The following is a 27,971-nucleotide window of genomic DNA, read 5'->3' as shown; positions in this document are numbered from 1 at the left end:
TAAAATGTAAACTTTCAGTGTTTTTATTTTATTTTATCTTTTTTAATAATCAAAAGTTTCAATACCTGAATGTTTGAAAAACTGAAATATTTCACCGGGGGCTCGGGACAGTGTGCCCGAGGCCGCCGCTCTCAGAGGTAGAATGTGGTTTTTATTCTTTTTTCTTTTTTTTGTCTTTTGTGTGTTTTTTTTTTTTTCATTTTTTACCTGAGTTAAGATATGCCCGCTGGATAAATGCGTCTGCAGCTGTGTCCATTCCTTTTTCTTTTCAAACCCCAGAGAAACTGATTTTTTTTAATCGATATGCAAGAAGAAAATAAAGGGGAAGGTGATATGCGCTCTCTCTCAAAAAAAAAGGGGGGGGGGTTAAAAATAATTAAAAAAAAAAAAACAAAACCAGAAAAAACAGTGACTGTACAAATGCAAAACTCACTAAAGCTCTAAACCGCCCGGCCACAAGGAGACCCCGCGGCCGCCCGCTTCCCGGGGTTTCCGGGGACTTGGGCTGGATCCTAAAAGCAGCACAAGACGAGTGCCCCCCCCCCCTCCCCCGGCACCCCTGGGGCGCTGCGAAGCCACCCGAGGGCATTTCCAGCATTTTTGGGGGGGTGCTCACAAGGCGGCTCCCTCCCTGCCAGCAAAAATGGGCTGGAAAACCCCAAATCCCCTGAGATCGCCGCGTCCCCGTCCCAAGCCGGGGCGGGGGGGCATCTGTGCTGCCGGGGGGGTCCGCGCGGGGCAGGGGGGCAAACCCTGTGCTCGCCGTCGAAACCTGAGGAATCGAGATACCGATTGGGGGGGGTCGGTATCAGGTCGCGATTGTGTCTCACGCAGATGTGCATGGCTTGGGCTAACGTTTTTTGGGGTAGGGCGGCCAGAAAATGTCGAAGGGAGGAGGAAAGCTGAAACCCGCACGGCTAAAGCAGAGCGAAGCTTAAAATAAACGCCCCGTGCTGGGGCTGGGGGGGACTTTGGGGGTCCCAAAGGACCGCGGAGTGTCCTTCGGGACCCGCAGAGCACCCCACGGCCCCACGAGCACCCCCGGGGCACGCCCTGGGAGAGCATCGCGTGGACGCCGCCCGCAACAGCACCCGGCCTTGCATCATGCACGGCCTCGGCGGGGAGCAGCGGCGTGCTGAGACGCAGCTCCGACGGGCGCCCGCAACGGCCCCGCCACGGCCACAGCCCGGAGCTGCACGGCCACGAAAACCATCCCGAGCAGCACCCGCAGGGGCGCCGCGCACCAACGTGGCCCGGGGCGGCGTCCGGAGCTGAGCCGGCACAAACGCCATCGGGACCAGCACCGTGCACCAACGCACGGCCCCTTGGCCTTGCTCTGAGGACATCGTCTCCGGGTTCCTGCTGGTTTAAGCGAGGGGGAGCGCCTCCGGACCGGGCGGGAGGCTGGGGACACCCGGGAGGGTGCTGGGGGCTCCCCGAGGTGCTGGGTGGCCACAGCTCGCCCCGCACGGCCCCCCCCCCCGAGCCGGTGCCTGGGGCACGGGGAGCAGCCGAGAAAACAGAATTCGGCCCCGGGGAGCCGCCGCGGCCCAGCCGCCGCCACCAGATTTTCCTGATTCCTCTGGCTGCGCTCCCCAGTATCACAAACAAAACGCCCGTCCCCAGTGCAAACAAAACCAGTTTGCTGCTTGAAGCGTGAATAACAGATCGGGTGTCACCTCGGCCTGGACCTGGCGGAGGGGGGGGAAAATGTGCCCAAACTGGATCTGCACAGTAGTATCGCCTTACAGGGGAGGGGGGGGGACAGAAAACAGCGACCTGACAACGCAGCCCGGCTCCGGGCAGAGCGACGGGCACCAAAATGGGGAAATCGGGGGGAACGCCGGGGACCGGGCCCGTGCTGACGGCCTGGTCCTGGCCACCCCGAGTCCGCCCGCCCCGGCCGCTGCGGGAGCCCCCGGTTGTCCCCGAGCGCCGCTCCCCTCCCAGCACCGTGCCCGCCGCCCCAAGCGCTGGTGCCGGGCCGGGTGCGCTGGGGCCGCGGGTTCCCATCCGAGTCCATTTTCTCCACCGAGAACTCAACGCAACAAGCTGAAAGCATGCAGCACGCGGCCGTCCCCGGGGGGGTCCCACCGCACGGGGCCGGGCTCCTCGCCCTGCTCGGTGCCTGCCTCGGGCACGGGGTGGGGGCAGCCGGGGGGCGCGGGCAGGTGGTGGGCGCCCGCTCCCCGCAGCCCTGCAGCGGCGGACGGAGCCCCCCGGCCCCGCGCGGAGCCCGCGGCGTTCCCCGGGCGAGGAGCGCGGCTCAGCACGGACATGGCTCGCCCCGGGAGGAAAAGAAAAAGGAGGTTACAAGGTTCCCCAGCTCCTGCTTCCCTGATGAATGCTAATATATATCATTTGCATGTTAAAGTTTGATTCTTTTTTCTTCTTTTTAGAGAATAAAATAGAAGCTATTTACAACAAAACGATCAAACAACAACCTCTTAAAATCCCATATAGTGAGTGTAGTTCTCAAAATAAAGGGGGAAGAAAAAGGATCTAAATGAATAAAATATCTCCCGATTTCCAATTTTTTTTTTTTATCTTTTTTTTTTTTTCCTTTAAAGAGTGCCAGGAGGTTTCATTAAAGCTCGCGTTGGCAGGCGTCTGGACGTCTGTCTGGAGGTAACACGAGTTAAAAAATAATAATAATAATAATAAATGTACAGTGCAAAGTGTGATGTGTGTGAGGTAAACAGGTCTGGGCCGACCGCGCGCCGCTCGGAGCGCTCGGGGACCGCGGTGGCTCCGAGCCCAGGCAGCCTTTAATGAAACCCCCGGGGCTGAAGCTTCCTCCCCTCCCTCGCCAGCAGCGCCGCGAGCCCCCCGGCCTGCCGCGGCGGTGGCGGGCACGCTCTGCCCCCGTCACCTCTGTTGGCTTTGGCGAGAGGCGACGCCGGGGGCGGCGGGGGCGTTAAGGCGAAGCGTTGTTGGAGGTAGAGCTGGGGGGGGGCACGGCCAGAGCGGCCGGGGCGGCAGGGGGGACGCTGCCCCCGCCGCCCCCCGCCCCGCCGCCGCCGTTCCCGCTGCCGCGGCTGCCGCCGCCGTTGCTGCCGTTGCCTTTGCTGTAGGCGGAGGAGGAGGAGGAGGAGGAGGAGGAGGAAGGGCCGGGCGTCTGGGCAAACAGCACACCTGCGGGGGGAGAGCAGGGCTGAGCGGGGGGCACCCCGTGTCCCGGCACCGTCCGCTGGTGAAAATGGGACAAACTCCCCCAAAGGGGACCCCGCGCGCTGCCCCGTCCCCTCCCTACCTGTGTAGACGATACCGTTGATCTCAACCGACATGCTGATGCTGTTGGTGCCGTTGCTGCTCAGGCTGCTGGAGGAGTCCTGGCGGTTCTCTGCCGCGGGGAGAGCGGAGGTGAGGGACCCCGCCGGGACGCGCCGCGCGCCCCCCAGCCCAGCCCCGCGCCCGCACCGCGCGGCCGCACTGACCTGGCGAGCGCGTGCCCTGGCTGTTGATGCGGATGCTCATGGGCAGCTGGGCCGTCATGGCCAGGAGGTTCTGCTGCAGCGCCCGCTGCATCAGCCGCTGCTGCTCGTCCGTCACCAGCGCCATCTTCTTCTCCGGGGGCTCCCCGGACTCCAGCTTCTCCCGCAGCTGCTCCAGAGCCACGGCTTGGGCGGCCGCCGCCACCTGCACGGCCGCAGCCTGCGCTGCCACCACCGGGTGCCCTGCCAGGGACACCGGGAGCCGGCTGGGCATGGAGATGGGGATGGGTGCGTCCTCCTCTGCGGGGCAGAGCGCGGGGTCAGGGACATGGCGCGGTGTCTGCGGCGTCCCCAGCTCCCGGACGCTGCCACGGGGCCCCCCCACAACCTCTCCATGTGTGCACCAGGAGCCCAGCACCTCGCCCCCAGTAAGGACAGGGGCAGGGTGACCCCAACCCCGAACACTGGGGTGGCTGGGGATGGCAGGATGGACGGAGAGCAGCCCTGCGGAGAAGTGCTTGGGGTACTGGATGGGCTCTGGGCTGCCTGATGCAGCGAGGGCTGTTGGAGAGAGGGCTGGACTTGATCTTTAAAGGTCCCTTCCAACCCAAACCATTCTGTGATTCTGTGCAATGGGCGACAGGGTCCCTATCCCGCCCCAGAACAAGCCCTGGTGTGGCCGTGCCACCAAGGGAACCCCAGGTTATTTGGGGCTTGGGGAGGGGACCGGAATGGAGCCATGGGGGGCCCGAGGCGCGCCGGCCCCTGGTGCTTGGCTCAGCCCGTTTCGGGGTGCTGGGTGCTTTACCTTTCTTGATCTTCTGGACGGGCGCGATGGAGCCACCGTTGGTGGCCGAGGCCAGTCCCAGGGCCGGCACCGGCAGCTTGGGCGAGGAGAGGAGGCCGTGGGTGCCGCCGGGCGAGTAGGTGAAGAGCGAGCTGCCGAAGCCCTGCCGGCGGCCCTCCCGCCGGTTGCTGTCGATGGCCGCCTGCAGCTCGTTGGGGTTGCTCAGCCCCCGCTTCTCACATTCGTAGGGGTACAGGTACTTCATGTACCTGCCGGCGGAAAGGCGCCGTGAGGCGGTGGCGGGCGCCCCGGCGCGTCCCCGTCCCCACCCCGCGTCCCCCCGGTGCTCACTGGGTGCGGAGCGTGAAGGCAGCGCTGGTGATGGAGGTGGGCAGGTTGAGCCCCTTGGTGATCTCTCGCCACAGCTTCTTGTTGATGACCTCCACCAGGCCGCCCTTCTCCGTCACCAGCATGTAGAGCATGTACAGGTCCAGCACCTGCTTGGCCATGATGGGGATCCGGTTGACGGGGGTCCCTGGGGAGGGGGAGAGGACAAGCTCGGGTCGTGCCGGGGCCAAGCCCGGCGGGCGGCCACCAGCGCCCCGCAGCTACCGGTGAGGGGGGAGCTGGGGGCCACAGGGGGACGGGGGCACTCAGGGAAGGTCGGGGCTTCTGCTGCTGCCCTTCCCCTGCACCCCATTTTCCTCTGCAAGCCCCCCCCTTCATCGCACCTCGCTCGACACCGGCCCCACACAGGGAGGAAAACGAAACTCGGAGATGTCAGCCCAGCCGCCCGAGCGGGGCCGGCCGCGGTTTGCCGCGCGGCGCCCAGCGACAGCGGTTATTTATAACGCGAGGGTCGCACCGTGCCTGCGCCGCGCACGCACGCGGGGGGGCTCCCCCGTCCCGCACAAGAGGGGGTGCAGAGCCCCCAGTCACAGCCAGAGCCTGAGCATTGGGGAGGACCCCAAAAATCACCCGGATCCAGGCCGGAAGCGGCTGGGGGGGCTCCCTGGGGGGGTGGGAGCCAACCTGGCGGTGCCTGGGGGCTGCCCCTGCCTGTGCGCCTGCACGCACACACACGCACACACGCACATGCATGCACAGGCATGCACACACACACCCATGCACACGCACACACGCATGCGCCCCCCGCCCCGTGCTTCCCTAAGCGCCTCTTTGCCCCAAGTCCCAGTGCACCCATGCACCAGTGTTCCCAGTGCCAGACCCCGGCTGTGCCGGCGGTGAGCGGTGGCCCCTGCCCGGGCACTGTCTGGCCGCACCGTGCCGTGCCGTGCCGTGCCGTGCCGTGCCGTGCTGCACACACCACACCGCGCTCCCTCCACAGCGGGGCCAGCGGGCGGCTCTCCCCGGTGCGGTGCCGGGAGGTGGCAGCAGCTGACGTGGCCTCTCGCGGCACCGCCGGCACCGGGCTGGGCTCCTCGCCCCGAGCCGCCAGGCATTGCTGCGGCCCCTCCGCCGCCCCCTTCCCCAAACACCCCCGGGGAGGGTCTCAGCTGCCAGCACCCCCTGAAGCTGCCCCCCGCCGGGACGCAGCGTGACGTCCTGGGGACCTGGCATGAGCCAAAACCGACACGGACATCCTCCTTTTGATACCGCAGCCCAACATTTTCCAGACGCGGCCGGTGACTTGGATGCCCCCCTCGGCCCTAAAAGCGGAGCCAGGTTTGGATGGCGGCTGCTCTGGACCTGCCAGAACCCCGGGATGGGGCGGCAGGGTGGGGTGGGGGGGGCAGGCAGGGGGCGAACCCCCGGGGCCAAGCTGCCCAGGGGGGGACAGAGCCCGGTGGCAGCGCGGCACTGACAAAACCAGCCTGGAGGGGCCAGCGCCAGGGAATGGCTGCGCCGAGCTCGTGGCGCAGATTCCAGCGGAGCAGGTTTGACCCCGGTTTGCAAAGAGGTTAAAAATTAACTACCCGTCTGGCCAGAGCATTAACCTTGGGTTCCAATGACATGCGAGGAAATAAAACCCAGGGACAGAGCGGGGCAGGCGCGGGGGGGGCTCACCTCGCTTCTGCATGAAGCTGAAGAGGTCGTCCAGGAACTCCTTCCTCCTGGGGTCGCCGTCCAGCTCGTACAGCTGCACAACGAGAGGAGAAAACCGCTCACGCCTCCGCCGGCAGCCCCCACACGTCTCCCAGCACCCAGGGAACCCCCCGGCGGCCCCCGAGCCCCGCGGGGCAGCGGGCAGGTCTGCGGTCACGGCGTGCCGGAGAGCGAGGGGCAGCCGTGCCCGGCGGGACCGAAAGCAGGCACGTGATGCCCTGACCCCGATCCCCCCAGAGCACCGAGGCCGGGGATGTCAAAGCCCATGCGGGGCCGGGGGCAGCTCCCTCAGCTCCCTGGGGAGTGCCAGGCAGCTCTGTGGAGCTCGACGGCATCACGGGGGTCCGGAGCGTGGAGCTGTTGGGTCCCAATATCCCTGCGGCTCGGGGCAGGCGTGCCCCCAGCCTCCGGCATCGTGCCCCCGGCATCCCGCGGAGCCACCGGGGGTGGCAGGGGCCAGGCCGCTGGGAGCAGGGGGAGCCCCGCTGCAGCACGGCCTTCACCTGCCGCGACCCGGCCTTGTCACCGCGCCAAGGCGCCTCCCGCGGGCCCACGGCCACGTGGAGGCTTTGGCAGGCGGCTCCCGGGTGGCAGAAGCGAGGGCGGCCCCTCGTCGGGTGCCCGAATTCCCAGGAAACCGGATTCAGTGGGAGCTGAGCGCAGTGACGGAAGGAGGCTTTCGAGGAGCCCGGCCCTGCACACGTGCTCTGCTGCAGGAACGGCGGCGCTGCGGACACCGCAGGAGCCCAGCCGGGGCACACGGGAGCCCCGGGGACACCTGGCTGGGGGCGTGTGGCACCTCGGTGCTCGTGCTGACACCTGCGAGAAGCTGCCCCCACTGCAAAGAGCCGTGCTCGGGGTGCGCATAGTGCAGCAGAGCACGGGGCCACCGCTGGCCTCGGTGGCCGCGCCGCCACCACAGCCCCGCCGCGCTCCACAGCCAGGGCGCGGGCGAGCGGAGGCGTTTGCCTTGCTTAGATCCTGGCCCCGAAACCACGGCGCTGCCCCGAACCTCGCCCGGAGGCTGAGCAGCTCCGACGCCGAGAATGCTGCAATCGGCCCTCGGCTCCTCCCGGGAACGCAGATCCCGGGTATTTTTAGCACCCACCGCGCTCCCGGCGCGGAGTGGGGCAACACCTCGGTGCGATCCCTCCTCCGCACCTGCACAGCCCGAGGGAGCCAGCGCCGGGTCGGCAGCGAGCTCGTGTGCCAGGGCGCACGCCTGTGCCACGCTGTGAGACTGCGTGCGACCGTGCCTGCCGTGGTCTGCTCGGGGAGTCCGGGGCCCGACCACCAAAACCAAGGGCTGTGAGGAGGCGAGGAGGACCCGGGACCCGCACCCCAGGACGGGGACTTGGAGCCGCTCCGTGCCCTCCCGGCTGCTCGCCGCTCGGCTCCGGCACGTGCCGCCTTCCAGAGCTCGCTCCCGCTTTGCAAAGCAACAAATCTGCCTCGGGAGCCCGGTGCTGAAAGCGGCTTCGTGCCTGCCGGGGGGAGGCCGTGGGGCTGGCAACCCCTCCTCCTGCGAAAGCATTTCCCGTCCTGGCCCCCGCGCTGCCCGGGGAGCAAACCCGACAAGATTGATGTCGCATCGCACCCTGCGCGGGGTCTCAGCCGCACACAACTGGGAAATGTTTTCATAAGCCAGGACAGGAAGATCTATGCACAGACGCTCCTCCAGCGCCCATTTATGCTGGGGCCAGCTTTTGTCTTGGGACCCCACCCTTTGTTTGACAGCCCGACACATTCCTGCCCTGATTTATGGCAGCGAGAGCTGCCGGCCCGCCGAGCGCATCGCGCCCTCCGCACGCACGCTGCGCGGGCTCTGCCGCTCCCCGCAGCCGGGAGCCGTACCCCAGCCGCACAGAAACCCCCCCCCCCCGAGCACGGGAAGCATCTGGTGGCAGAGAGGGGGCTCCATGGGGGGACACCGGGTGGTGGCCATGCAGGGGGCTCCCAGCTCCTCCGGGTGCCCCGGGGCCGTGCAGACGTGGCCGAGGACGCAGCAGGGAGGACGCCGCAGCCCCCAGCCCCCCCGTGCCGAGCCGCGCTCGCTTTTCTCATTGACGGTTTTGAACAACTGCCAGCGGGGCCGCGGGCGGCGGGGAGGGGGCTATAAATACGAACACGTCACCCCGCAGGCACGCACCGCGGGGCCGTGCACCGCACGCCCGCACACGGCCGCGTTTACCGGGGGACCGATCCGCTCCCCCAGCGGGCAGGCCTGGCACGCGGACCCGGCAGCACCGAGCGGCGGGGTGCGGTGCGACCCCCCCAAACCCCCCCAGAGGGTGCCCGCGGGGCTGAATTCCTCGCCCGCCGGCGTCGATCAAAGGGATCAATGAGGCCGAGCCGATAACAGGGAAGGGCGCTACAGGAAAGCCATAAACCCGCAGTTCCCCTGGAAACCTTGCAAAAGCTCGCCCGGCCCCTGAGCAAACAGCCGGGGAGAGGTCAGGAGCTGTCGTTACCGCTGACCCCTTCTGAGCCCCCCCTCGGCCCCCCCAGCGCCCGCTGCCCCCGCGGCAGGAGAGGGGTGGCGATGCCGCGTGGGGCCCCGGGTGCCCCGTGGGTGCCGCGGTCCCCAGGGGAGTGCCGGGAGCCGAGCTCCCAAGGCAGGGGGAGCAGAGCAGAGCCCCCCAGCAGGGCAGGGGCAGCTCCCGGCGGCGTGCGGGATGCAGCCGGTGCAGCTTTTTGGCAGAGGGCTGCTCCCGACCAGCTGAGGGCTGCTGGGCCCCTGCCAATCCAGCCTCCCCCGTTTCCTGCAGCGGCTCGGAAAGCCGCACGCGGAGGGAGGGTTTCCCCCGCGCTGCTGCCGAGCGCCTCGAGACCACGGCAGCACCGCGCTGGGCGAGCCCCAAGCCGGCCCCGTGCCCCCTGTCCCCTGCTAACGGGGCCGGGCAATGGGACGGGAGCTGGGACGGGAGCTGGACCAGAGGGTGCCGCATGCCAGGAGCCGGCACTGCCGCACTGTGACCAGGATGCCGCGGCCACCGACGTCCCCGGCACGGACGGCTGCGGTGAGCTCAGGGCACGGCATCGCCCCTCGTTTTGCCCTCCCCGGCTGCCCTGTGGAAACGAGAGGAGGCTGAAGCCATGGGGAGGCCGGGAGCAGCACCGGGGGTGCTGCCGGCTCCTGCCTCCTCCTGCGCCCGCGGAGTCCCGCTGCCAGAAAGACCTCGGTGCTTGGCTCAGGACCTGCCCCGCTTCTGCTTCTGCACCCGACGTGCTGCAGGGAGGGTGCCCAGGGGGTGCACGCCCCCCCCAGACCCGGCACTGCCGCCCGGACACCCCAACCCTGCCCTGCCGTGCCCCAGGACCGCGGGGACCCCGAGCCCATGGGGACCCCCCGAGCCTGCGGGGTTGCAGCAGCCCGGAGCCCCCCCCGCTCCCGCTCCCGCATTTCAGACAAAGGAGCGGGGAGGAGGTGGGACGGGGAGGCAGCAGAGGCTTTCTCAGCCGAGCCAGCTGATTAAATACAAACCCAAGGAGGGAGAAAAGCGTCGCTGAGCGGAGGGGAGGGAGGGGGGGGCTGGGAAAACATCGCCCTGGTGCTCGGCTCTGCCGGAGCGGGGGAGGAAAAAGGGAAACGCAAAGGAACAAAAGTGCCAGGAAGGAGCCGTGGCGGGCGGGAGCGCTGCGAGCAGCCGCGCAGGCAGGGCCCGGGGCCGGCTCCGACACCGCGTGGTGGCCGTGCCCGCAGGGCTGCCACCAGCACCCGGTGCCCCCGGTGCAGCACCGGCACCGGACCCGGCGCCTGCAGCACGGCCAGCTCAGAGCACCACCGGCGTGGCGTGAGGGTCACGAGCGGCCTATTAACCTGCAGGGCTCTAAAAATTGATTAGCCATTTATTAAAACATCGGCTCATTCAATTTTTATAAGGACAGCTCTTAAATAAAGTTTCTCGGGGCCTCTCACCGGGCTGCTAGGGCTGAGAGGGATGCGTGGGTGGAAATCTGCATCCGGGGCTGGGAAGAGACAAGCACTGCCCCTCTGCCCTCCCACTCCGGACGGGGGCCTGGCGCTGCCTGGTGCGGCTCCCCGGCCCCCTCCCAGCCCCACAGGGGCCAGGAAACCACCCCACAGCCCCTGCGGGGCTTCGGCAGCGGCTGGGGTCCTGCAGGGACCTTCCCCACACCCTGGGCATCGCCCCCCGGCCAGGTGCACCGGGGCAGGGGTTCAATCCCGAAGGAAATGTTGGACATACGCATTTAAGAGGATGAAAGAAAATTAACCGTCAGCTGAGGAAAACGTGCATCTGCTCAGCCGCGGGGGATTAGTGGCAGCGGGGCAGGCTGCCCGGCCGCGGGCGCCGATCGTTGCACGCACCTTTGATCCGCGGGCTCCCGGCGGGGAAAGTGCTGCTGGGGGCGAGCTCTGGGTGTTCCCGTGCCCGGCGTTCCCATGCTGAAATCCGACGGCTGAGCAGGTGCTCGGCCCGGATTTTCACCCCAAATCCTGGGTCAAAGCTGCAGGGGACGTCTGGGCACCATCTGGACCATGCTGCTCCGAGCCCTGGTGCCCCCTGGTGCAGCATTTTGGGGCCTGGGGCAGCCTCACTGGGGACTTTCCCTCTGTTCCCCCAGCCCGAGCAGCCCTGCATGCCCTCTGCCAGCGGGGGGTCCCCCAGCACCCCCAGCGACGCCGCAGGACAAAGGGTGCTTGGCAAACGGCTGCTTGGGGCTACCGGCGAGGTGTCGACAGCACCGTGGAAGCCACGGCTCTGAGACGTGCCCGTGTGCGTGCCACAGGTGGGTGGCACGGGGGGGACGGGGCCGCCAGGTCCCCAGCACGCCCTCGGCTTCCTGGGGTCTCCTCCAGCACACGGGTGGCCAGGCTCGTCCCCGAGGACAGCAGAGCGTCCCAAAGGTGCCCTGCGCCGGCTGCCCCAGGCCCCCAGGCAGCACCTGGGAGCTGCCCGGCTCCCCTGTGCCACCCGGGCACGGCTGGGACGTGGAAAGGGACAGAAATCCCCGGCCCCCTCGCAGGATTCCCATGCGTTGACGGCATCCCGGTTTTGCCGGCCGCCTCTGGCAACGCGCACCCGTCCCCTCCTCGTGCCGCGGGGCCGCGGCCCAGCCTCGCATGCGGCGATCAGAGCTCAAAATAAAAACTGAGGAACCGAAACTCGTTCTCGTTTCAGCAGCGTGCGAAACCACGCAGCAGGCGGCCGGGCACGGCGCGGGCTGGACCGAGACCAGCAGGTGCCGAGCCGCGGTGCGTGCCAGCCCCCGGCCCCGAGCACGGCGCGGGGCCGAGCCGGGGACACGCGGCGGCCGACGGCGGGGCCGGGAGCGGGGGCGGCGGAGGCACCAGGAAACGCAGCCCGGGCGCAGCAGCGTGTGTGCAGTTCGGTTTACACGGCGTAACGAGGGAGGCTGCACGGAGGTGGAAATAACTTAATCTGTAAACCAGCTGCCCCGACGATATCCTCTTAGAGCGGGGCCGCCCCCGGGACACCCGGCTCGGTGTGGCCGAGGAGGGGGACGGAGGAGGAGGGCGCCCACGCTGGGGCTTGTCCAGCCCAGGAGCAATGCCCGGTGGCACCATCATCGCCGTTGGCACGGGAGGACCATCCGCCCCGGCTCCCCAGCTGCGCTGCGCTCCCGGCCGAGGTGCCGGGCACCCGCATCCGGAGGGTCCCTACGGGAGCGAAGGAGGGAGCAGAGGCAGGAGGGGGGCGCAGCCGAGCCCCCGGCAGGCTCCCAGCCCGGCGTTTGGTGTGGATGGCCGGCTCAGCCGTTCAAACCAGATTACGCGAAAATCCCAGCCCGTTGACTTTAAAAGGGCTTGCAGGACGGCGGCCCCTCGGCAATGCCAGGAATGCCGGCCAGCGGCGGCGGCACGGGAGCGCCGCGGGATGCGCCGGGGTCTGCTGAGATAACGAATGAGCCGAGCAGCCGCCCCGCGAGCTGCCAGCACCGGGGGCAATTAAAGCCAGGAGGGAAAGAGACCCTGGGAGGCTGCGGTCTAACGAGGCTCCCACGTAACGAGGCTCCTGCAGCGTGGAGGAGCCAGGCGGGTCCTCGCCTGCGGCCGCGGTGCTGCCGTCTGAGCTGCAAGCACCGTGGCCCGCTGCAGTGCCGCAGTTCTGGGTTTCCAGGCCCTGGGGAACAATTGCCAAGGCTTTTTTCTCACCGCCAGGAAGGCTCGGCGCTCACCGCTTTCCTCCTTTCTCTTGCACGCCTGCCTGGGACGTGCGAGCCGTGCGCCGGGTGGGTGGAAGGCCCCCTCAAGACCCCCCCCCAGTCCCAAGGACGGGTAAACCCTGTCAGCAACAGGCAGACCTCCTGCAGGCGCTAAAATGCTTGGGATTGCCATGTTTAGGGATTAAAAAAAAAAAAAAACACAAAAAAAACAATAAAGCAAGGTGCTGGAGCTTCCGGAGAGCAGAGGGACACCCGGGCCGGCCGGCACCCGCACAGCGCAGCAGGTCGCGGAGCACTCGGAGCTGTGTTTCGGCACGGCCGCTGTGACCGAGGGGCTGCTCTCTGCCCTTCTTCTCCCCCGGGGCCGCGGCTCCTTTGTCCTGCTGACAGCGGAGGGGCGAAGCAGGGGCGGGCAGCCCGCGAGGCCAGAAGTTATTTAACGAAGAATAAACAAGCGGACGGTGCTTTCCCTGCTCCTCCCGGCCCGGGGCGTGTGCGCAGCCCCCCCGCCCGCACCCACGCCGTCGCCCCGATGCCCCCCCGGCCCCCACCACGCTCAAGCTGCCACCGTCCCGCTGCAAAGCGCCGGCACCGTGCCGCTCGCGCTGGGGCCCGGATTCGGGGTGCGGAGGGTGGAGGTGGGGGGGGGGGTTGATTTCTTTAGAAAAAGAAAGTAATTTGTAAAAACTAGACTGGAGGGTTGGTTACGAGCCCTGAGATGACACGTTTCGGATGATGCTGCTCGAACGCGGTTTCCCGTAAAGCCGTGACCCGCTCGCGGCTTTGGGGCACCCGGTGCCAGCAGCACCATCACCGCGGGGTCTGGGGTCCGCAGGAGTGCCCCGGTCGAGGCGAGCGCAGCCCTGCGGGGACGGCGGCACCACCGGCGCGACCCCCCCGGCTCGGCGGGCGTGGGGCTGCCGGGGGGGGCCGCGGAAGGGGCCGCCCGCCCAGCAGCTGTGCCGGGGTATCAGGTTCGTATCGGCCAGACCGCGTGATGCGCGGGGCCGATTCCCTTTCCACCCCCGGCCCCCCCCAGCAGCCGAAGGGCGAACGTCCCCGTCCCCGATCCCGCGGGCAGATAAAGAGCTCGGCTTAGGGACGGGGTCACCTCCCGCTGGAGGGGCTGCTCCCGGCCCTGCCCTGCGCGCGTGCCCCTAATCCCCCGGCAGCCCCTCGGGGGCACGTGGCACCCCCGCCAGTGCCGAGCCCCCTCCCCAAAAGCGGGGTTCGGTGGAGCCGGGAATCAGCAGAGGGGCGGGGGGGGCTCCCCACGAGCAGGGGCCGGGGCAGCCTCTCCGGCAGCAGCGAGGGCGCGCGGGCGGCCGTGCCGCAGGGAGCCCGCTGACCGGCCCGGCCGGATTCCTGCCGCCTGAGCTCAGCGTGGCGGGGCGCAGGGGGGCGGCGCGGGCGCTCCCCGTCCCCGGGGGCAGCCGGGCGAGGGCCCCTTTCCGGAGGGGGAGCCTGGGTACGTTTGCTGGGAGAGGTTTACAGGGTCGTCGGTGCCGCGCTTCCCGTCGGCTCTATTGTTCCCTCCGGTTCCCAGCATTGTCCCCTCCACAGGTCGGCCACCTCCCGCACCGGGGGGACGTGGCCCCGCCGCAGGTGCCTGTCCCCCACCGGTCCCCTTCTCGGGCCTGGGAGGAGCTGGGGGCTGCAGGACCCGGCGGGTGGCAGGCCCTGGGGACCCCCTCAGAGGTGTCACTGCTCCTGCACCACGGGGATAATTTCCCAATTTCCCGATTTCCTCAAAGGACTGGGCTGCCCCCGCCCCCCGAGGCCACCGGCACCTGTGAAAACCCCAAGCGCCACCACAGCCACATCCCCCCCAGTACCTCGCAGCATCCGCACCGAGCCCGGCCACAGCCACGTGCTGAAGCCCTCCCGCTGCGGCACACCAAAGCCATGCCCCGGGGCACCTCGCGTGGCACCGTCCCCCTCCTGGTCCCGCAGGGACGAAGGAGCCCATCACAACGTCCCCAGCTGAGCCACCCGGCACCCCTCGCCCTCCCAGGCCAGCACCCTGGTGGGACGGGGGTCCTGGCCCCCTCTGGCGCTGCTCCCCCGGGGCCATGCAGGGCCAGCAGCGCTGTCCCTGCCACTTGGCACCGCGCGGGGACGCGCCCTGGACCCCCTGCCTTGTGCCACCGGCCAAGGGACGCGGGCCGGTGTCAGCGCCGACAATGCGGGCGTCACCGGGAAGCAGAGGGAGATGCTGAAAGGGCGAATTAGTCGCCGTTTAACCTCCCTGACCCCCCATTGTCCGCCCCGTGTCGGCCGCCCGCCCTGCCACGCTGCGGGGCCGATCCTGCCCGGTCCCAGCGCCGCGCTGCGAAGGCACCCGGGGTGCGCGCGGCCGAAAGGCGCGGAGCAGGCGAGCGCCCGCCCCACGACCGATCGGCTCAGCCGGTTCTGTCGGCTTAAGTGGCAGGGAGGGGAGAGGGAGCAGAAGGAAAAACCTGCTGCGGGTCCGCCTGCTCGGAACAAAACCCTTGGGCCACCCCGAGGGGCCCGAGCCGCTCCCGGGGGCACGCGGAGGACGCCCTGCACGGGCTCGGGGCGCTCAGCATCACCAGCGCGCCGGAGCAGCCCGAAGCCGGGCCCAGACCCAGCTCCGGTTTCGAGGACGGTTGGCTGGCTCGCTGCTTTTTTTCCCCTTTTTGCAAAGGAGGAAGTGAATTCTGCTGCAATCGCGTTTTGAACAACTATTTCGGACAAAGCCGCTGCAGGCAGCTCGCGGGGCTCTGGCTCAAATGAAAAGCAGAGAGGGGTTTTTGGCTGAACGCAAACACCCAGGCGTTGCGTGGTGTGCCGACTGGTCACCGCAGAGCCGGGACCGAGCTTCCCTGGAGTCCCCAGTGCCCCCCCTCCGGTGGCATGGGGGGTCCGAGCCCCTCTCCTTCCTGTGGGGGGCGGCTAGCCCAGCCCTGTCAGCACCCCACATGCCCACTCCCCGTTTTGGGGCCAGTTCCTCTCTTTTAAGCCAAAAGCTGCCAGCCAGGAAAGGTCGTTTGGAAGTCAGCTCCCACCAGCAGCGCCACGGCTGCCTGCAGCCCTTCGCCACGTATGTGTTTGTGCATGCCCTTGACACATGCTCTCTATCACACCTGACCCTGTGCAAATATTAATTCAGTGGAGTCAGTAAGTATTGGGAAAGCTCGTCCGAGGCAGCAACACCCATGCACCCGGCGCGCACGGCTCGGGCACGGCACCGGCCAGGGATCCGGCACCGGAGCAGCAGAGCCGGGGCGGTCCAAGGGGCACCACCGGCTGTACCCAAACCTCGTGGGATCGGGGCAGCCTTCCCCGGGGTTTTTTGGGGGGATTAAAGCCTAATAGGAACGGCAGGCTGGGGCCGGCGGGCAGGGACCCATCTCCTGGGGAGGGCGTGGGCAGGGTGCGGGCAGGGTGCATGAGCAGGGCACGCGGGCAGGGCGTACGGGCAGGGCGTACGGGCAGGGCGTGCGGGCAGGGAACACAAGCAGTGCGTACAGGCAGGGAACGCAGGCAGGGAACGCAGGCAGGGAACGCAGGCAGGGCGCGCAGCTTCAGCACCTGCGCAGGCAGAGGCGAGAAGGGGCAGGAGCGCGGCTGAATTAGCCGTTGTAGGCAAGCCGGGGTTTAAATTCCACCATATGTAAATGATCGTCTTAGAAAGGAGATCATTGTAAGCCAAAGCAGATGAGTCACCCAGGGTTTCCACTCTCAGCCCGGCAGGGCCGGGGATTTGTGTAATTGCAAATCTGTTCCTGAAATGCGAGGCCCCGCGCCTCCGTCCCGGGCGGGCGCTGCCGCGCTGCCGAGCCGTCCCCACCGCCGCCACGGGGCCGGGGGCTCCTGCCCGGCCCCGCCACCCCCGGCCCTGCCAGCCCCGCGGTCCCTGGCGGAGGTCCAGCCGCCGCAGATGGTTTTTGACGGGCAGCCAGCTGTGGGCCGTCAGCCCTGGGAACCATCACCGCAAATCTGCTCAGGCGCGCGGGGGAACCTCAGCGGGGAGAGGGCACGGCGGCGGGCACCGCTCCGGCCCCTGCGCCCACGGCTGGCGTGAGGCGGGCACAGCGCCGGGACGGGCTCGCTCCGGGCAACGCCGCACGTGATGGAGGGTGGGATGCTCGGACGGGGGGAAACTGAGGCAGGAGGCAAAGCCCCTCACCGGAAGGATTTCCAGCAGGTGCCTGCGCTGTTGGCTGTGCCTGCACCGCGCTGACTGCCCGTGGGGCCGGGCTGCCCTTCCCCAGCTCCCGTCCCCCTCCCTGGAGCGCCTGTGGGGTGGGGGGGGGTGGGGGGATCAGCAGGGCTCCCCCTCCCCGGGGAGCCAGGTCCCTGCCTCCGAGCAGCCACGACAAAGGCAGGATTATCATCAGCTCCACTTTACAGACAAGAGACCCAGGCGCGGGGAGATTAAGTGACTTATTCCGAGGGTCACGGAGGGGGTCAGGAGCTGCGCCCACGGCTCCCGGCGCGGCGGCCGCGCGGGCAGGTGCCTTATCAGGGCCGCGCACGCGGGGAGCGGCCCCTGCCCCCCCCCAAGGGCCCCACGCCCCCCACCCTGCGATTGCGGCACGTCCGGCCGGCCCCAAAGGCAGCCTCGCGTTTCTCCTGCGGTTTCGGCCAGAAATAGGGCGATGGAGCAACGCTGCGCCCTTGCCCAACTGCTCCGCTCCAGGCGCGACTGTTTGCTTTGCTGACAAAGGCCTTGCTCTATTCTCTGCAACATTTTTTTTTTTTCTTTTAAATAAACCCTTATTCCTGTTGGTTCAGCTGTGCCGGAGCCGTGGGGCGGCTGCCTCCTCTGCAGCCCTGTGAATCAGCCCCGGGGCTCCCAGGGAGGGGGGATGCCAGCAGGCGATGCGGGGGTGCCTCGGGTGACTGGGGAGCCCCCCCAGCCCGGGCAGAGCCTGGGGGTGCCGGGGGGATGGCTCACCCAGGATCAGCCGCGTGGAGCTGTGGCCCTGGGACTGCCCCTGCTCCATCCCCAGCTCCTGGCACCGAGGAGAAGCGTCCCCTCTTTCCCCAGCCCGGTTCCCACGCTGGGTTTCCATTTTGGTGGAAAAACCAGGACCGGGACCCCAGGAGCTCGGCCCCACCGAAGGCAGCACCCGCGCGGCCGGAGGGCAAGGACCCCGCGGCCGGGACGCCCGGAGGCACTTGGTGCCTGAGCCGCTCTCGCCGAGGAGAAGTCCCTGACCTCCGGCCGGGATCGGGGGATTACGGCCGCGGGAAGGCTCCCCGAGCCGATTACCGGGCCGGATCCCTCCCCAGGAACACCCTTCAGCGGGCAGCAAGGAGCGGGGCGAGCGCTCCGCCGAGGGCACGGGCCGGGGGCTGCCCAGCTCCCCCCACACCCCGTGGGTTGGCAGCTCCCCGCTTCGTGGCCAACAAAAACCCGCCGGGGAGCACAACCCCGTGCCTCTCACAACTCATCCACGTGCAATTCAGCTCCCACCCCAGCACCCAGCGCCCGCTCCCGGTGCCTCTCCCAGCCCCCCCCCGCTGCTGTGCCCCCCCCCCCCGTTTCCTCCTCGCCCCCGTTATCAGCCTGCGGCCGGCCAGGCCCTGCAATCGCCCTCCTCCGGGCACCGAACCGCCTGGGGCCGGGGCCCCCGCCTGACGCAGGAGCGGCCGCGTTATCTGCCCGAGCCCCCCGCCGCGGGCACGCACGTGGGAGGGGGCGGCGGCGGCACCGGGGGGGGGGGGGGTCCGGGAGCACCCGGCCCCGGGGACGAGGCGCCCCTTTCCCAGGAAGAGGCCCCTTCTCCCTCCCCGGGGGCGGCTCATCCGCTCGGCTCGCTAATGCAATAAAGCCCCGATCAATATTTTAAAGAAAGTAAATGGACCCTCCCGCCGCCATTAGGAGCGGCACGGCCCCCCCCCGCCCCGCTCGGAGCCCCCCGGGGGGGCAGGTCGGGCCCTGGCCCCCCCACGGTGCCCCCCGGCAGGGAGCGGCGGTGCCGGTATCACTTCTGCTGCACTGACGCACGGGGAAGGCCCCCGGCGCCCGGCAGAGTTCACATTTCGCAGCTTGCCCTTTCTTTCCAGCTGATGAAAATCAAGATTTGGGGTTTTGGTTTTTTTTTTTTTGTTTTTTGTTTTTTTTGCTAGCCCCCCCACTTGGCCCAGGAGGCGAACCCCACGCCTGCGGCCCCCGGCAGGGGTCTGGGGAGGACGGAGCCGGCCGAGGTGGGGCTGTGGGGGCTTTTACCAGGGAAGTGACAGCAGAAGAAACCCCAGGACGCCGGGGCTGGAGGCCTTCGCCACGAGCACGCGCTACACGAGGGGATGGCGCTCTGTGTTTTAAGCTGAAGTCGGGATTTTTGCACGCTCTCAGGACCCCAGCCCCGAGCACCGGCCACATCCCGGGGGCTGCGCGGCAGAAACAGCCCCGGCCCCCCCAGAAACCACCAGCAGCGCCCCTCCCGAACAGACGGCGTCCGAGCAGCACGGGGAGCACCCGGCTGCGTTCAAAGGGGGCCTTTGAGCGAGAAATCACCATTTCCTCTGCCTCCTCAGCCCCTCTCGCGTTTCCCCCCCCCCCTTTCAGTTTTAATTGCTGGCTGAGTCATGTGAGCAGCATGAAACCATGGAGGCACCTGCCCCCAGGGCCGCGGCCCCAGCGCCGGGCAGGCGGGAGGACGGGCGGACGGACGGCTGTCCCCGCTCCGAGGCTCGCTGTCCCCCCGCCACACGCCTTTCCCGGGGCGAACCCCTGGCAGGGGGCTGGCAGCTTTCGGAGAGGACCCGGCGCGATTTCCCAGCTCGCTGCAACGCCCGTGTCGCAACTCCCCGGCTTCCTCGGGCCGCCTGCAATTACCCCGCCATTGACTGGATTGCCCCATCATTTAGAGGAAAATAAAAAAGCCCCGTCTCCCAGAAAAAGGCCGGCTTGTTTTTCCTGCGAGCTAATGGCAGCCCGCGCGAAGGGCGCCGTCTAGACTTGCCCATAAAGCGCAGGGAGCGGGACGGGGCCGGACGCTGGCGCGCGAGCCCCTGCGCAGGGGTTACCGAGTTGCTTTCGTTTTGCCTTTTTTTTTTTTTTTTTTTTTTTTCTCTAACCGTTGCACTTTGAAACCCCGTATCTCGGGCGAGCTCTGCTCAGCAGCAGATAAGGGCTGAGGTTTTCGTCCCCCACGTGCCACCAGCGAGTTTGAGCCATCCCAATTTGGAACATCTTCAGAAACCTCCCGCCCCCCCAAAAGTACCAGCACCTCACCGCAAGCCGAGCCTTCCCCCCCCCTCGGTCTTTTTAAAGCTTCTTTCAAACAGGAACAGAGCCGCGGGAAGTCGAGCACCAGCCTGCAGCACCCGAGCACGGCGCGGCCGACGCTCAGCGGCTGCAAGGCGAGGGAGCGCGGGGCGGCGGCACCAAGCCCCGCGGCACCGGGCACCCCCTGACGGCCCCTCTGCGGTGCCGGGCGAGCAGCAGGCAGCACGGCGACCCCATGAGCGTGCAAAGCACACCCCGCAAAACCTCATCCTCAGCGCCAGCGTCTCCCCCCGTCTCAGGCCACCAGCTCCGACACAGGCGCGCGAGCACCCCGAGGAGCAGGGCACCCCCGGGACCCCCGCGAGGTGATGGGGTGCACGTCCCCGGCTCGCTGCTGAATCAGCCCCGCGCTCCCCGCCCCCGGGATTAGGGCGAGCGAGGAGCCGGGCAGCAGCTGGCTTTCGCATTCAGCACAGGAAACTCCAGAAGGGGCAGGGACAGGAAACTCCGATGCCGTGGGCTGCGAGCGCGCCCCGGGTTGAGGCTCCTGGTATTACTGGGGCGCACTCATCTCGCCATCCGAAACAGAAAGGTCAGGGGAGGGATTACCCGCGGGGCACGGTGCTGCCCGGCAGGGCCCTTCCTCCCGCAGCGTGCCTGGGCTCAGCACCGTGCCTGATGTGTGCGAGTTTTTCCTCCGCGCAGCCCAGCGCCGGGCCGGCGTTACGCAGCACTCTGCCGCAGCAGCGCCTGAGTTTTGGCAGGCGCTGAGCCTCTCGCGCTCAGCACCGTGTCAAAGCAGAACCCAGCACCACCACGGCCAGCACCCGCGGTGTCACCTGGGCACGGGGACAGCCCCTGGGGGGCCGGGCAGGGGCTCACCCATCCCAGCTGCCTCCGTTTGGCATAACCCCCCCGGCTCGAGGCGGGGAGCTCAGACACGCCGGCATCGCCCGGCCGCTCGCACCGGCACAGCCGCCAGCCCCGGGGTCCTGGTGTGCCTCTTGGGGCGAGATGAAAGAGACGGCGACCGTCACAAACCTCTTCCTTCCCCGGAGACGGACCGTGGCGGGGGCTCAGCCCCGCCGCAGGCTTTTCTAGGAAGGAAGAGGGAGGGAGGAGAAATAACGAGCGAGCGCCACGTCCCGCGCGCGGGGCCGGGAAGGGACGCACATGGCGGGTCGGGGCAGCTCCGTGCTTTCCTTGGGGCTGGGTAAAGGGCCCAGAAAGCCCAAAAGGCCCATGCACGGGGGATTCCCAGAGGATTGAGGACGCCCTGCCCCAAGCACCAGGTCTCGGTGTCCCTGTCCTGCGAAGGGGATTTCCCTCCGCAGGAACAGACGCAGCCCAATCCAGCCCGGCACGAGCGCAGCGCTACCCCAGCACGGGGGTGTGGAGGCTGAGCCCCCCCAGCCCCAGCCCCCCCACTGATGCCCCTTTTCCCCCCGCTGCGGATCCAGCGTGCCCTTTGGCAGCCCCCCCTGCCCCGCCGCGCCGGGGGCTCCTTTGTTCTGCTGCCAGCGCCCGGGTCAGCGGCGAGCTGACCTCTGCCTGCGCGGTGGCCGTCCCCGGGGACGGGGAGGTGCCACACAACAGCTTCCCAGCCCCGCGCCTCCGCTTCTCCCCTTTACACCACATTCCCTCCTCCGGGGCCTCCTGCAGCTTCCACACCGACTGACCGGAGCGCCTATTTGCAGGAATCTGCCCCAAAGCGGGCAATAAAGAACCCCCGCCGGGCTCGGGGCGCTGTGGGGCCGGGCAGAGTCCCCCAGGCTGTGCAGGGACCGGTGCCTTGTCCAAGCAGAGCTGCCCTGGTGGGGCAGAGCACCACGGCACACGTCCCCAAAGAAAGCAGCGCCGGGGTGCCGAGGGGAGCCCCCTCTTCCCCTCCTCCCGCAAACGCGCGCAGCCCGGCCGCCTTCCTCGCCCCGCGGGGGGCACGGTTTGGCCGCCACGAGCACGAGGCCGCACGCGAGCAGAGCACGCCCTGCGAGAAACTGGCCTGCAAGAAGAGAGGAACCCAGAAATAGCACCTTCCTCGAGCCGCGCTTCCCCGCCGCGGCAGGAAGGCCAGTGCCGCGCTCGCAGCCCTGCACACGGAGCGGAGAAAACGCCCGGGGAAGGAGCGGAGCCCCCCGGCGCCTGCAGAGCCCTGGGGACTGCCCGAAGCACCAGAGCTCCCCTCGGCCCCCGCTCCATCAAACCCTACAGCATGCAGGGCTGCGGCGTGGCAGCCCCCCCAGCACTGGGGGGTTCCCCTGAAGCACCTTGGGGCTCGGTTAGAGCACGGCAGCGGCGTGCCGGGGGGTCGGGGGGGGGGGCGAGGAAGCCACGGCGCAGCCCCTGCCCCGCGGAGCGCCCCTGCGGCGGCGGCAGCAGCGCGGCGGCGGGCGCATCCTGCCCGCGCTGTGTTTACATTCCTGCTGCTCCTTCCCAGCCCGTCAGCTGGGCTGGAGCGCGTTCAGAGGCACGCGCTGGAGGGCGGCCAGGAGGAGCTCCCGGCCAGGCGCCGCGCGAGCAACCCCTGGCCCCAATCCAGCGGCCGGGATCCAAGCGCCCGCGCGCTGACGTGCCGGGGAAGCCTCTCCCCGAGCGGGCGCTTTGCCTCCTCGCCTCCACCCGCGGAGGCAGAAGGCGCTTCCCCCCCACACCCCCGCCGGGTGCTTCCAACCATCAGTTGTCGTCGTGCCAGGCGCTGGAACAGGCGGCTTTCCCTGGGGTGCCCAGGGCACGGGCAGGGATGCTCAGCCCCTTTCGCCCGCGCGGTGTGGACGGGGCAGAGCCGCTTGCAGCCACCCGGAGCAGCCGCGCTCGCCGGGCACCGGGCCCCCGATTTCCCCGCAAGGTATCGAGGGGCTGGGAGCAGGACGTGGGCACTCGGGAGCCCGAGCTCCCAGGGAGATCGCAAGGGTCCGGGACACGCTCACACGGTGACAAACAGGAAGATCACAGCTGTGGTATCTAAAAGCCTTTTCACAGATAAAAAGATTACGTCCCCCACTCTCTAATTACAGGAAGTACAAAAGAGAGAAACCACAAGAAGACGATGCAGCGCCGGGAGGTGAGGATATGTGCGCACTCGAGACAGCACAGGAAAAGTTCGGTGTGTTTCTAAAACCCACACGTACGTTGTTAGAGCTACGGACGAGCCAGCAGAGCCGCTGAGAGCGCCGGGGCCGCCGAGCCTGGAGGAAAAGCGCAGACGGGGCCGAATCCTGCCCCTCGGCGCTGCTTTGCACTGCAGCACTGTCCCCCCAGGCTGGGGACGCAGGGCGCCGAGGTGGCCGCGACCCACGGTCCTCAGCGCGCTTGTGCCGTGCCCAAAGGTGCCAGGGGGGCTCTGCCGTGCCGGGGGCTCCCAGCACATCGCGGCTGGGGGGGGCCAGGCACAGGCACTCGCTCCTTCCTGGCACCGAGGAAGCCCCACGGCTCCCGTCCCATTGCACCCCGTCCACCCGGTGCCACCTCGGGGTGCCCAAACCCTGCAGCATCAGGAGGAGAGGGCGGCCCAGGGCACGCTCGGGGGGTTCCCCCCCCTGCCCCAGCACACGGCAAAATGCTCAAAAGCCCGGGCCGTATCCTGCCGAGGAGGCTGGGAGTTGTGCAACAGCCTCCAGCCCTGGCGGCCGTTTTCCTCCCCGCAGCAGGGAGGCGGGGGGACAGAAGCTCCCCTCCTTCTGAGGGTGGCCGCGCTCTCCGCACTCCCGGTGGCCCCAGCCCAGCCCGGCAGGGCCGCGCCGCCCACGCCCAGGCAAGCCCCTGGCAGCCCCCAGCCCCTTCCCTCGCCCCGAGCCGGGGAAGGGGCTGCGGCCACCGCACCCCTCCCAAAACGCCGGCCTCTCCATCTGGGTCCCATCTGCTGCTGTTTGCTCTCGCCCCCTCCCCCAGCCCTAAACTCAGATGTACTTAAACACACACATCAAAGGGCCGGGGCAGCCCCCGGGGAGCCCCGCTTTAAGCGCATTTCCTTCTATTAGCCCGGGTACTGCGGCCCCGCATCCCCAGCCCCACATCCCCAGCCGTCCCCAGCCCCACATCCCCAGCCGGGGGAAGGCCCCGGGAGAGCAGGGGGGCAGCGGGGCGCTTCCACTCCTCCACCGCATTTTGGAGGTGGCTCTGCTCCAACAGCACCCACGCAGACCCGCTCTGCAGCCGGACAGGCGCGGGGGGACCCACGGGTCCCCGCGCTGCGTTTCGGAAGGGGCTGGTGCTGAGCCCGCTGCTCCGCGCCCCTCGGTGGGCTGGGTCAGCCCAGAGCTCGGCTCTGCGGGGCTGCAGCCCCCAGCCAGGCAGGAACGGCCCCGGCACATCAGAGCCCTGCCGAGAAGGGCCCTGAGAGCACGAAGAAACCCAAGAATCCCTTCGGACTCGCAGCCTCGGGGTGTTTTTTTCCTGCTGTTTTCAGCGAGAATCCTCCCAGGTCCCCACGGGGAGCCAAAGGGCTCAAACCCCGGGGGATCCTGGTGGTTTCTCGGCGGCAACAAAGGCAGCGCAAGGAGCGAGCTGCGGCGGTGGCACCCCCAGACACCCGCAGGGACGCGCGGCCCCCCGTCCCCGCATCCCGGCGGCTCCCACCTGCTTGAACTGCTCCTCGTAGGTCCAGTCGCCGTGGTCGGGCGCCGGCTGCGGGAGCTGCGCGTGGCCCTGGGGGCCCAGTCCGGCGGGGAGCCGCTCCTGCCCGCCCGGCGGCCGCTGCGCCTCGCCCCGGCAGTGCTGCGGCGCCGGCGGCTTGCGGAGCAGCAGGGACCCGGGGCCCGTCCGCACCGCCTCCGCCGAGCTCAGCCCCTCCTCGCCCATGTCTTCCTCCTCCTCGTAGTCTTCCTCTTCCTCTTCTTCCTCCTCCTCCTCCTCCTCTTCTTCCTCCTCCTCTTCCTCGCCCAGGTCCTCCTCGAAGTCCTCTTCATCCCATTTGCCCTTCCTGGAGCAGGGGAGAGGTTTGCTGAGCGCGCCCCGGGCTGCCAGCCGAGCCCTCTCCCACCTCCCCGCAGCGGCGGATGCCCCGCGGTGCCAGGAGGCCGGAGGACATTTCCACGAGCCTCCCCGTTTCCCGGCACCTCGCACTGTCCCTGCGCAGCATCTGGATGAGACCCGCAACCGCTCAGCCCCAGAGCCAGCCCCAAGCGCCAGCAGCGCCCTGCCTGTCCCCACGGGGTGCTCCCCGTGCTGGGGGGCGCAGGCAGAGCTCGGCCAGATGGCGCCGAGCCCGCTCCCTGCCCGGAGAGCTGGGAGGAGGCAGCCCGGCAGCCCTGCATTATTTAAACCAGGCCGGGATCCTCTGTCACAGCCCCATGTGGCTCCCCGGGCAGAGATGAAATTTTGCCCCACGCCAGCCCGCTGCGAGGAATCGGTGCGGCGGGGCGGGCAGCTCTGCCCCTCCGCCGCTGCCGCCCCGGGGCACTGGCCCGAGCAGGGAGAAAACGGCCAAATCCAGCGCGTGTCCCCAAAAGTACCGGCTCACGTCCCAGCCAGGGTCGGCGCCCTGGTGCTGCTGCCTGCCCCGCACGCCGACACCTCCCCAGACCCCAGGTTTGGGCTCCCCGCTCTCCAAAACCCGCTGTGGGGCCGTGCCGGCGCGCGCAGCCGTACTCACAGATCCTCCTCTTCCTCGGAGCCCATCTCCTGCTGGTAGCCGCCGTCCTCCTCCTCCTCCTCCTCGCCGCGCTCCTCCTCCTCGGAGGCCTGGCTCTCCTCCGACAGCCCCGGGCTGGACGAGTGGCTGAGGCCGGCGGCGGCAGCCCGCATGGCGGCCAGGGCGGCCATCTGCGCCCGCTGGATGTGCGCGTTCTCGGGCTCCGCTCCCTCCTCCGAGGGGGCCGGGGCCGGGTCCGGGCCTCGGCCCCGGGCTGGGGTCTGCCCCGGTGCCGGCGGGGGCTGCGCCGGGGGGGGCGTGGAGCGCTGCTGCTGCTGCTGCTGCTGCTGCTGCCGCGCTTCCAGCGCCTGCTGCAGCCGGGCGCGCTGCTGCCGCTGCAGGTTCTCCATCACCGCCTGCAGCTTCATGGCTCTGCCGGCGGGCGGCAGGTCCCCGGCGGGGCGGGGGGCGACGCCCTGGGGGCGCGGGGGGCAGCGCCCGGCAGGGTGCCGCGCTCCAGCGGGGCGGGAGGCCAAGGCGGGGGGCTCGGGGGCGGCAGCCCTGCGAGGGGGCTGCCGGGCCCCCGGGAGGGCACAGGGGAGCTCCGCGAGGCCGTCGGGACGCAACGCGCCCGCTGTGGCTGGGTCAGGGCGGGAGGACGCTCCCCCCGGCCCCCCCCCGGCTTCGCCCCGGCGTTCCCTTCGCTGCAGAGCTCCTGCCGCCGCCGGAGACGCGGGCTCGGGGACGCTGGGCCGTCTTCGGGGGCGCGGCGCCGAAGTCTCCGCGGGCTCAGCAGGCGGCCGCGGCCCGGCGCATCGCTCCGTCCTCGCCTTCCAGGCGCGTCCCGGGGGGCTGCGTGCGGCCGGCGGCCCCCCCTCGGCCGCGGCACGGGGCGGGCGTCCTAGCGCTGGGCCGGCTCAGGGCGCAGACCTGCACGGGGAGAAGCGCGGGAGAGGGTGAGCGGAGGGCGAGGAGGAAGGAGTTAAAGGCAGCCCGGGAGCCTCATTAATCTCCAGCTAATGAGATAGGGAGGCCGGGCCCCGCTGCTGCAGGGGGAAGGGGCCTGCCCGCCCCGATAGCCGCCGGCCCTCCAGGCGGCTCGGGACCAGCAGCCGCAGATAACGGGGCCCTGGGGCCGCGCGGGGGGCAGCGGCCCCCACGTCCCTCGCCCCGGGGACGCCGCGGACAGGCCGGCACCGTCCCCGGGGAGCCCCCCGGTCCCCAGGTGCCACGTGCGAGGGGCACCCAGGGCCCGCGCCGCGACCCCCGCCCCCAGGGGGGTCCCGCTGGGGCTCGATCCTGGGACCCCCGCTCTGCCCCGCCAGGTCCCGGTGCCACGGGGGTGGATGCGCCCCGGTGAGCCCCGTGCAGCCCCGGTGAGCCCTGCCCGGTGCCGTGCAGCCCCGTGCCGCAGCTCCGAGCTGCGCGTTGACGGGGACGGCGGCAGGGACGTGGCGGGGCCGTGTGCGGGCCCAGGGGGGTCCCCACGGCCGCCCCTCCCGGGAGGGCCGCCCGCAAGGTCACCGGCTTGTCCCTCGCCCCGCCGCTAATCCCAGCCACAAAACCGGGGCCGCTCGGCCTGGCACCGGCCGACGGCAGCGGGAGCCGGGGCTCAGCCCGCAGCCCAGCCACCGGCAGCCCCCGGCCCGACCCTGCCCCGGTGGTTTGGGAACCGGAGACCCCCCCCCCCCCCGGGCCCGCCGCCGGTCGGCACCCGGGTCGCAGCCGCTTCCCCCGCCGCGGCGGCGGCATCCGCCCCGAGCCTGCCCTCCCGGCCCCGCTGCACCGGGGAGCGCTGCCGCCAGCCCCGGTGTCCCCCCCCCGGCGGCGGTGGGGGCGGCCCGGTGCCCACCTCCCGCAGCCGTGCGGGGCTCCAGGACCCCGCGGCCGGACACAGGCGGGGGCGCCCCGGTGAGGGCAGGGCTGAGAGCCCCGCCGGGACCCCCAAAGCCGCGGGGTGCCCCGGTGCGCGGCCGCCGCCGGTCCCCGCGTGGGAGGTGGCACCGGGGGTCCCCCGAGCCCCGCTGCGGCCCCGCACCCTGCCGGACCCCACGGGGGGGCCCAGCCCCGGGAGCGCGGGGCGCGGGCACGTGGCGGGGCCGGGAGCAGGGCGCGGCGCTGGGGGCACCGGGACCGGCCCCGGGACGGGGCGGGGGGGGGCGAAAAACGGCCGGGGCCGCTGCCCGGGCTCGGTCTGCTCCCGGTGCCCGGTGTCCTTCCTCCCCCACCTCCTCCTCCCCCCGCCCCGCTGCTCCCAACGCACCGGGCGGCGGCCGGTAACCGACCGGGGGGGGGGGGGGGCACCGGCGGGACCCGAGCGGCCGCACCGGGGGGGGGGAAATCCCGGCCCGAGCGAGCGCCGCGCGGCCAACGGGCGGCGGGGGAGGGGGCGCGGGGCCGCCGGTACCGGGCGGCGGAGGGGAAAGGGCGGGGGGGGGGAAGCGGACCCCCGGTAACCGGCGGCGGCGCGGCGCGGGCCCGCTTACCGGGTGGGTACCGGGTGGGAGGAGGCCGGGCGCCGCCAAAGCCGCATCGCAGCCGCGGCCGCCCGGGGCTCGGGCAGCGGCGGGGCCGGGGCTGCGCTCGGTGCCCGCACGGCGGCGGCTGCTCTCCCCGCGGGCGGGCGGGGGGGGGGGGGGGGAGCGGCGCGGCCCCGCCCCGCGCTGCCATTGGCCCGCCGCGCCCGCCGCGCCCCCTCGCCGCCCCGCCCCGCCCTGCCATTGGCCCGCCGCAGCCGCCGCGCCCCGCCCCGCGCCGCCA

General features: G+C 69.8%; 1 protein-coding gene across 2 annotated transcripts; it reads right to left on the bottom strand.

Annotated features, from left to right (window-relative positions):
- Positions 1 to 12: 12 nt before the first annotated feature.
- ARID3A (AT-rich interaction domain 3A) lies at positions 13 to 27,829 on the bottom strand. 2 transcript variants are annotated; one of them, XM_066983918.1, is made up of 9 exons: positions 27,698 to 27,829; positions 25,233 to 26,141; positions 24,218 to 24,560; positions 6,250 to 6,322; positions 4,573 to 4,756; positions 4,243 to 4,490; positions 3,438 to 3,734; positions 3,254 to 3,343; positions 13 to 3,135 (listed from the first exon to the last, which is right to left on the bottom strand). In XM_066983918.1, exons 2-9 carry the CDS (start codon positions 25,637 to 25,639, stop codon positions 2,918 to 2,920), a joined length of 1,860 nt encoding a protein of 619 aa, XP_066840019.1. In that variant the 5' UTR covers positions 25,640 to 26,141; positions 27,698 to 27,829; the 3' UTR covers positions 13 to 2,917. The 2 variants fall into 2 exon arrangements, with proteins under 2 accessions (XP_066840019.1, XP_066840020.1); XM_066983919.1 differs by having other exon boundaries at positions 3,438 to 3,677.
- Between the last annotated feature and the right edge of the window lie 142 nt (positions 27,830 to 27,971).

Source organism: Anser cygnoides, chromosome 27 (assembly GCF_040182565.1).
Source record: "Anser cygnoides isolate HZ-2024a breed goose chromosome 27, Taihu_goose_T2T_genome, whole genome shotgun sequence".
NCBI lineage: Eukaryota > Metazoa > Chordata > Aves > Anseriformes > Anatidae > Anser > Anser cygnoides.
Note: the sequence above shows the minus strand (reverse complement) of the source record. Positions and strands in the feature narration are given on the sequence as shown.

Excerpts from the sequence above, each read along its gene's own strand:
- ARID3A (XM_066983918.1), bottom strand. The coding sequence starts at position 25,639 with ATGAAGCTGCAGGCGGTGATGGAGAACCTGCAGCGGCAGCAGCGCGCC. Across the intron at positions 4,757-6,249 it reads CAGCTTCATGCAGAAGCGAG|GGACCCCCGTCAACCGGATC; the intron begins GTGAGCCCCCCC and ends CCCCCTCCCCAG. Across the intron at positions 3,344-3,437 it reads CCAGGGCACGCGCTCGCCAG|AGAACCGCCAGGACTCCTCC; the intron begins GTCAGTGCGGCC and ends TCCCCGCGGCAG.